Consider the following 10,000-nt stretch of genomic DNA (forward strand, 5'->3'; position numbering starts at 1 on the left):
CTCACTAATGCAAGAGGTTGATTTGTTGCAAAAATCAAGCTGGATTCTATGTATTCTCTGTCCTAGCCTATGTGGAATTATGAACGCATCTACCTTCTTACCTTCTAGAAACAGTTGTGAGTAGGTTGGCGTTTGAGCTAAAGTTATGTTGTAGGCTACAACGGTGGTTCAGCTACAACGTGTTTTTTTTTTTCTAGACCGAACCCCGACTTTGGTAGAATTACACGTCCCCTCTCCTGTACCCACATGGCACTGATACTCACCACAAACCTCTCCAGGCCGGTGTTGCCGGCGTTGCCCACGAAGATGCCAGAGCTGGGCTCGAAGGTGAGCTGTCCAGCGCTGCGCTGGAAGGCCACGCGGTGGTACTCCTCGCAGTCCATGTAGAGACGCACCTCGTGGCCCTGCACGGCCAGCGTGAAGCGCGCCCAGCGCCCCGTCAGCTCGCCCATCTTAAACGAGGCTGCCTCCTGGGTGGCGGTGGCACCGGGCTCCGTGTAGTACAACACCACCCGCTGCGTGCCGTCCTCCACCGGCGCCAGCTCCACGCCGAGGTGCACCACCTTCTGCATGGCATCGGTGACGGCAAACAGAACGCCTCCCTTCCGGGTGGTGGGCTTGGCGGTGACGATGATGGCGAAGTCGCTGAAAAAGGGGTCAGGAATGAAGGAGCGTGCCAGACGGCCCACGTTAGCGCCAGGGCTGAAGCTGTACGCAGGGAAGCCCTCAAAGCCTGTAATGAAGGCTACGGCTGGGGGGAGTGGCACTCCGATCAGCTCCGTCAGGTCCAGCTGGCCTTTGGTACCCCGCTCTAAGATTGAGAGAAAACACACCCTGTTACCAAAGACACACATACACACACACACACACACACACACACACACACACACACACACACACACTCACACACTCACATGTTGAGAAACTGTTCACATGACATTTCCACAAATATACAAACAAACCTTATGCAGGTGCACACACTCTCACACACAAACACATAAACATACACATATACGAATGTGGAAAAAAACCTGATGCACACACACACACTCACACACACACACACACACACATATGCATCTCACAAGCATTCATTGACCAAGGCACAGAAACCCCGTTTCCAGCCTAAAGAGTTGCTCCACATCTCATCACCAGGCTTTCCCAGGCCTACTCCAGTGGGACCCTGGGCACGGTCTGTTTCATGTCCTTTCAGCTAGGACATGTCCAGCTGATCTCATCATCACATCACAGCACTCCAAACTCCATCAGCTCAATCAGGCGTGTTTGGGTAATCAAAGACAGGGGAAGCCCAGTAACATGCAATGCAGGAGGAACAGAGCACACACAGAGAGAGAGAGAGAGATAGAGAGAGAGAGAGAAATAGAGAAAGAGAGAGAGAGGAAAAGAGAAAGAGAGACCTGAATGTGCATTCAGAGATTTACTCTGCAGGTAGCAAAGCAGCTTTGGCAACTCGCTCTCCCTTCCTTGTCTATGTCAATGAGCTTCTGTTTTCAAGCACAAAGCAAGGCCTCCAATTCATCACTTTTTGCCAGACGGACTAGACAGTCAAGTGTTACCATCTGCCAAAAAGAACTCTCTTCCTACTGCCACCCCACTCCCCCCAAAAACCACCTCGGAATGGTTCGATCCAACCTCCCTCCCTGCTCCTGCACGTTGTGGCGGCCAAGCGACCAAGCTCCGAGCACAACACACATGCTCCTCGTTACCGACAGAGACCTGCGGAAACAATTGCTCGCTCTGTCCGAAGGTACTGGAATAAGGCAGCCTCATCTGGAAGGCATTAGCAGAGACTAATACGCTCTGGGCTACAGGAGTGCTCCTGTAAAATGGGCTTAGCTGCACTGACCACACCAAAGCCGGATCCTAATGGGGGACTCTCTGAGTGGCATCCCAGTGGGTACACCGTCATGCCATTTGTGAAAGTCGACTTTCTACAAAATGCTCTTTTTATGAAAAGATCTGCTTTTGAAAATACACACATATTAAAAACATGCAAAAAGGGGGAGAATCTATAGTACGACGCTGTAGAAATGATCCTAGTTTTAGCTAGGTAAACTGCACTCAAGCTTTCAGTCTGGAAATAATATTAGCAGGTGAGCCAAGAGGTTAGCTGGCCCCCAGAAGACTGCTTCAAGGCCTTAAGCTCTGTCACTTTGCCAAAGGTGCCGTTAACATGTACAAAAGAAATTTGTTTTAGTCAGCCCACCCTGCTACAAACAAGGCCATTGGATAGTGAAGTTGAAACTGTCCTGATAAGCTGACGACTAACCATCACCATTACAGCAAGGCGGATGTTTCTGGCTCTTCCAATCCAATGAAAAGGCAACAAGACACATAGCAGGTGCAGTTTCCCAAGATGCACTGGGAATCACAGAACACAACCCACTGCAGCTGGTTGACCCAGAACTGTGACATCATATCTGGCGAAGCAACACTGCCATCATTATAGGCCAAATACACAGTCCACAAACAAGTACTTGGCTGGCTCCTGTGCTCTCATCGACAAACATGCATCCACTGCAATAATCTCATTCACACATAAAAAAAACCCTCTTTATGAGCAAAAAGCCTGAGATTGAATCAACACTATTTCATGCTTAGAACAGGTCTTTTCCCCTTCATCAAGAGTCCACTAATGCTAGAAGAATTTGAGCTAAATACTTATCAACCACTCACAAATACTTTACAGATGTCTTTACCTCATTCGAAATTAGTACAAAGACATCACTGTTGACTTTGGAGAGCTCCTGTTTTAACAGGAGACCATTTTACTGCAATCTCTGTTCATTAGCGCGTTGCTGTAATGGAACAAAGAACCAGTGGGTCTTAGCCAGATGGGGCTGGTTAGGTGTGTGGCTCTGTGACACAGACACAGGAGGCTGGATGGACGTTGAGGGTATTTATCTATGTTCCGGTTCATTTATGGTTGGTTCTATGGAAAGATCTGCGGTACCAAGGCTCTCTCTGATGAAAGAGGAGAGCAACACGTAATAAGCCATCTAAAGGACAAACCAACATCTGCTTTTACGACTGAATTAAGTGAAAAGAAGCTGTCATCATTTTTTTTCAATCAGTTATTACCTTCATTAAAGAGGTTATGATATCTGTGTAGTTTGTTTATTTGTCAGTTTCTGTTCACTTCAATTGTCCGTCTCAATCAGTGGGATTTTAGAAAAACTACTAGTATGATTGTCATGACACGTGTTGGAAGGGTGTAGCATGGTCCAAGGAAGAAGGAAGAATGTACTACACTTTGGACTGAATTGTAATCACAGGGCATAGACACAGACATCGTTGTGTAAGTCTGTGTATTGTCTGTTGTTGCGGCAAGGCATTTGACCTTGGCGGAGGTCTGAGCTTTCCAAGCGTTCTTCTAATTTATGCTGGCATCCTACTAACCTGACATGAAAACTAGGAATAAAAAGTGTATTATAGTGAAAGGGTCCTTTGGCCATTTACAAACAGTAGCTTTGTAACTTTTGAAGATTTCCCGAACAGAATTTCAATCTAACAAACATGCTTATCAGTGACAAACTGCACACTGTTTTTTTTATCTGTTTGGGCATGTGTGTGTGTTTGTGTGAGCGAGAGAGAGAGAGAGACTTTGTATGAGTGTCTGTGTGTGTGTGTGTGTGTGACAGAGACAAAGAGAGAGAGAGGGAAAGAGTGAGAGAGATGGATATTTGTGTATGTTTTACGTAAGTGAGCAAGGAGGCACATGTACAGCATATTTGCAGTGATCTATTGGTGCACTTGAGACACACTCATATTGGGTTCCCATACACAATGCAGCCATTGCACACTGAACTCATTCAGCACCTCCACTTAAAGTCATTTCTATATGGCCGGATGTTATTCAGAAGAGCCAATATGGCTGCCATATGGAGAGAGCCACAGCCCCAGTTTCTAAACGTGGCACATCTCTCCCTTCATTGCAGCGGCTTCTGCTCTGTGTCCTGGCTGACAGCATGCCTGACAGGGACAACATTAACTGCCTGGGCCAAGTGCAGTGGGATGCTGGGGTTGCGTTGTTTTGCAAGCACTCTGGGAAACAAGGCAACTGCCATCTGGGCCCTAGCAGTGTAGATGGAATGCAGCACTGAAGTGCTTGAAAACAACAATCTAAGAGCATTGGAAAGCTATGTGTGTGGACAGCAGATACTTCCTAAGTGATTTACAATATGTGTACCGGTGTGTGCTTCCTGAGATTCAAACTCATGATATCAGTGATGTCGGCTTCTTGCTCTACCAATCAAGCCACAGGATTTCTTAACATGTCTTTGAGTGGCATGAGTACCCCATGACCTGAAAGCTGAAATCAACCAAGATAATACTGAAATGGTACAGAGGAAGGGAGAAAACTAAGAGTGACCCAACCTCAGTGTCTGAACCAGTACATAGGACCTACCCCTGGAAATATCACCATACACAATTTCTTACATATGTAAGAATTAAACAGCTCAAATACCCATAACATATCCCAAGCTCTTCTCGCTAAGCTAATGCTTCAGTAGGTCCAGTGTTCAAGGTACACATACAGTAGTGTACAGTATTACTGACACATTGTCAACACCGGAATGTTTCGAGATCAAATTCACAAAACTATACAGTAGGTTGAACGGATGAAAGAGAGGGCTAAATGACCCAATGTAATATAATCTCAAAGAACATAATGTCTGTATATACTGCCTCTAATACAGCCCTTCAGCAGTCTTTCAGCACCTACTCGGCATCACCTGGAAATGTTACAGCTCGCTGCTGAAGTGGAGGGCAGAGACATCAAAGCCTTCCCAACTGTACAGCCAAAGACAGAGCACAGTGTACTGTATTTAAGGACAAAATGAAATGGAATACATTGATTGAAAGAAACCTCTTATTGTAGCCCCGGGTTCCAGAGGCCTTAAACCACTAATACCGTTGCTGTGGTTTTATAAGGTTTTTTTTGGACAGGAGCTGAAGATTCTTTCAACAATTGCTAACCCCAATGCCACATACTAACCCATATTTATATTTACATTTAGTAGGTCCTTTTATTTAAAGAGACGTGTTCCACAGAGTAAGTAACTACATATTAATTCAGTACATGGGATCCCATGTGGAAACAGAGTCTTGACCTCAGTGCTGTTGGCACGGTGATTGACCATCTGAGCCACAGGGTCTTAAGGTGACAAAAGAGTAAAACTCAGCATGACAGCGCTGCAATAACAAAGACAACACTGCAGAGGAGCTGTAGTTCCCCTTTTTGCAACCAAGCATTAGTTAACATCAAGCTCAAACATCAAGCTCAAACAAAATGGCAGCCCCCCCCAACCCCATCCCCTTCACCTCACGTAGCCCCCTGACTGGTTGCCCTGGAAAGCCGATGCCCCCTTAGACTACCTGTGCTTCAGGTCATGGGGAGGTATGACAAACCTGTGTATTGGGGAAAAAAAGCCCATTGTGCAAACGTAAACAACACCAGAGCAATCCTGCAAGTCACTGTGGAGAAGCTAATCTCCTGCTGCCTAGAGAGCAACTGGATATGGCAGCGCATAAAACATGTGTTGTCCCCGCTAATCAAGCTCTTTAAGTCCTGTCAGGTAGATTAGGCGGGGGCTCAGTCTTGCAAGAGACTTGTAGGTGGGTATTTGGCATTGCCCCGGCAGTGCTTCCATTGAGCCAAAGGTGGACGCAATTCAGATTTCCATTTACAGATGCTCCGCGCAGTGACGAAATGTCCTCGGGATAAAGTCATTAAATGAAACTACTCACACAGCAAACTGCCATCCCAAAAGCATTACTACCCACAGTAAGCATTTCTTACCCATGATGTGCAAGCTGCTAATCTGCAGTTAAATGGAAATCAACAATGAATGATGTCATTCTCCTGATTGGATAGAATGAGTTTGTGTTCAGAGCTGGGCCATGATTTGTGACACATCTGGGGGTTTGGCTGTGCATCTTAGCCGTTGGAACTGCCAGCATGACCATGGGAAAGTATGGAGTTCATAAACCTGCAGATGCTTTTGTGTTTTTTTTTTTTTGTTGTTTTGGTTCGATCTGGTGCTCATGTCACAACGCACAAGCAGTCCTAACAGAGAAAGGCACAATTTCTATTCCATTTCTTGCCATGAAAAACAATGGATGCAAGACCCCGGCCAGCAGTAAACAGAATATTTTATCCATGTCCTAAATGTTGCCACCCAATTTGTAGGAAACTGTGTGCTTGTGAATTGAAGTCTGAATTGGCACTTATTCCAATTAAAACTGATCAAGCTTTATACTATCTTAGTTTAACTCAAAACAGAAGAAGCTGTAGCAATAAGTTCTGACTATGTGTGACTCAGCTGAAGTTGATGGATGCTGTTTTTGATTCTGTCTTTCATCAGGGAAATGAGATCGGGCAGCAAACTCCTGAATGTGATGCAAGAGTTGCTTTGTCAACAAGCCATGGCTGCTGAATACAGGGATATGCAACAACAGGCACCTAACATTCCAACATGCCATCATCGCTCTGTTCGGCTGGTCCTCTGTCCTTGATTTAGCTATTTCACGCTCCTGAGGTGACCGAAACTGAAACCAGCCCTACATGAACACAACGGGAGCTGATCTGAGATCAGAGCAGGCAGAGGGTTCAATGCGGGGCTTCGTTACTAGCGAACATACTTTCTTGGAAGAATTCACTTCCAGCAGTTGCCATAGCTGTCAACAGGGGCGACTGCATTGGCCCGATGATGGCGAGCTGACCTGAGCATAGCCCAGTGATAACGCGGCGCCTCCGGAAGAATGGAAGGAATTCTGGAAGCTAAGGCCTCTTTGTTTCAGGGGCATCTCTTCAAGCAAACTTGATCACACACTACTAGTCCATAGCAGAAATGTGTGGTTAGGCTGATGCCAAGTAAATCTGAAGATAATGGTCATGACAACGATCATGAAAACGCTTGTAAACTGAATGCATGTGGTGGTGGTGGTGGTGGTGGTGGTGGTGGTGGTGATGATGATGATGAGGATGATAATAAAGACTGTGATAATGATGATGAAGGATAGTGATGATGGGGAAAAGGGGAGAAAGAGTTTTCAAGTCCACTAACACAAGCCAAACAGCTTGCTGTAGAGGTCCAATAAAGTAAACAGGGTTTGTGTACTTTTTGGATCCAGTTGGGGACCAGTGAGGAATTTCATTTTAACACTGACCTCCTTCTTTCCCCCACCCCTCCCTCTTCCAGAGGACCCTTGGCTTCTACAGAAACCTACATAGAGGCCATACAACTGGCTATATTGTCTTCAGACCATCCTAAATATATCCTGTTGACACTAGTTGTTATCACTGTGTCCTGAATGTTGGCCTACTCCTGCAGAGACTCCCAGTGCCTATCAGTAGGCCCATCTGGAAGCTTTGCTTCAGGCTGTAGGGGCTTTATTGAGGGGGTTGGTGGATTTGTGGTTTCCCTCACTGCTTTTTGGTTCAAGTTTTTCAGTCCTGTGGGTGGCCTCCGGACATGATAATAGCAGGTTTGCCTGAGGGGAGAATCTCATCCTACCAAAAACATTGGCCGTCATTCACCTCACACTAGACAAGTCTTTTAACAAAGAGACAATTCCAGCATGATGTCAGAGAGCATTGTATTTGAAAAGTGGTGTGTGTGTGTGTGTGGGATTGTGTCTGTCTGTGTGTAGATTTTAGCCTGGGGCTTTTAGCCAGCCGACGCAAACAGGTGAGTATTGCAGCCAGCCAGACTCCTACACAAAGCATGCATCTGTTCTCTGCACTTTAGCCACCAATCAACACACGCGTTAGCAAGGACCAGAGGTCAGATGGCTTCAGCCTTGATCAAAGGATTACAGCAGTTATTGGAATGAATGGGGCGCATTCACAAAGTCATGGAGCGTTAGCATCTATGCACAAAAGTAAACACAACTCTGTAATGTGTTGATGCATAAACACCGTGTCTGATTATGCCACACACAAACACACACACACACACACACACACACACACACACACACACACACACACACACACACACACACACACACACACACACACACACACACACACACACTGTCTGATTTCATCCAAGATTGTTTCACAACATGAAAGTATTCATTTCTGTGATTACTGTAGCAAACAAGGACCTTAGCGGTAATATAAGCCAGAGACCCCTGCATAACCTTGAACTTCATGAGGCCCTTACACAGTTCTGCATGCTGCATGATGCACCCACTCCAGTCTAACTGCTTGATGTTTGAAAAGCAGAGACCATGGGGTTGACGGTGAGAAACACTGACATAAAGACCATAAGGTCAAAGCTCTCTGATGATCTAGTGCCATCAGATATGTGTGATAATTCAAACTCAGCTAGTTAGGATTGTTTGACAATAAAGCCAAATTATAACGACTTGGAAAGGTTTTTGAAAAGGATTTTGTATGAAAAAAAAACTGTCCAATAGAAAAAACAATCATTTCATATTCCCGCTTCAATTAGATTTATTGTGAATAAATGTTTAGTGGATCGCTCAAATGTGTGGGAATGTACAGTGCTTTGATGTTAATGAAGCACTTGAGTTGGTGGCAGCCACAGTAGAAACCACTGTGGGGGGGCTAAACAAAACCACATCTCCACAGCCTCCGTTTGTGAGATGTGGTGAGAGCCTCAAGAATTTTAATACCATAGCCGATGCTGAAAGAGGCAGGCTCATCTGTTGGCTCAGTTGAAGGAGTGAGATGCTGATCAACATCAGTCATAGGATCATTTCTTAGAGATCATTAAAAACCTGAAATAATTTATAACCTATCTACTCTGGATAACAACATCTGTTATATCATGAACTCCATCTTGATTCCCTTAATACTTACTGAACTCAATATTAGCATGCTTGACAGGCCTACTTTATTTGCATCTTTGCATAAAAATCATCAAAATCTTTGAGAAATTCAGTCACTCTTGGACCATAACATTCGCAACAAACCCTCACAAGATCCTGGTCAAACAGTATTGATGAGCACAGCTGATCTAGCACATCAATGGCATTATAAATATACTAACTTTAATGACATGTGTCTGGGGCAGGGCTAGATAGCACACAACAGCCCATGTGTTAAATGAATACATGTAGGTGTTCAGAGGTCTAATAATATGTGCTGAAGGCTGAGGCAGGCTAAACTAGATGTACCACAGAGCGGTACAAAATATGACCGCCGCCTAGTCCAGCACATTTCTTCCACAAAAAAAAGTCACGCTGAAAGGCATATATGATTCTAACTGTCTCACTGATTTGCATTATGCACACTCAATTCTCATGGTATCTGCTAGACAACAAGTACCAAAACATGATTAGTTCATAGATTTCACATGTAAAATACATTTTATACAACCCCACCGCCATCTTGCCTGTTTATAATTCTGAGAAATTCTTGAATTGTGTGCATGTGTGCGTGTACATGTTTATGTTTATGTGTGTGTGGGTGTGTGTGTGTGTGTGTGTGTGTGTGTGTGTGTGTGTGCGTGCTTGTGTGTGTGCCTGTGTGTGTGCATGTGCATGCATGCGTACATATGTCTACTGTGTGACGTATGTCTACTGTGTGACGTATGTCTACTGTGTGACGTGTCATACGTATGATTACTGTGTATGTGTGTGCGTGTGTATCTGTTTATGCACATGTGTGCATATGGAATGGGTTAACATGACCCCTGGAGGAAAACATACGCAAAAATTGGTCATCCTAGGCCCTACAGTTCTCAAGATATTCACAGAAAACTCTGTTGGTGTACGGTTGGTGGTACACGGTTGGTGTACACATAAATTAATTTATTGTATGGCTCCCCATAAACGAAAGTCCACGAAACTTGGCATGCATTCAGAGGGTGTCATAATGATTTTACACTTTCAATTTCGTGCAGTTTTGACCATGTCAGCCAGAGATATTGTGATTAAAACACCTAATTTTTTGCTTTTTAATTTTTAACTAGGTGGCGCTATACATGAAATAAGTGGTAAT

The 10,000-nt window shown here is 44.8% G+C and overlaps 1 protein-coding gene across 2 annotated transcripts in view; it reads right to left on the reverse strand.

The window, feature by feature from the left end:
- The window catches only part of col15a1a (collagen, type XV, alpha 1a), a 95,627-nt gene that overhangs the window by 56,815 nt on the left and 28,812 nt on the right, over positions 1 to 10,000 (reverse strand). For both annotated transcript variants that reach the window (XM_042068292.1, XM_042068291.1), the window contains exon 3: positions 264 to 811. In XM_042068292.1, coding sequence (XP_041924226.1) covers positions 264 to 811 — 548 coding nt within the window. The remainder of the gene's footprint in view (positions 1 to 263; positions 812 to 10,000) is intronic.

Source organism: Alosa sapidissima, chromosome 17, assembly GCF_018492685.1.
Source record: "Alosa sapidissima isolate fAloSap1 chromosome 17, fAloSap1.pri, whole genome shotgun sequence".
Lineage (NCBI taxonomy): Eukaryota > Metazoa > Chordata > Actinopteri > Clupeiformes > Clupeidae > Alosa > Alosa sapidissima.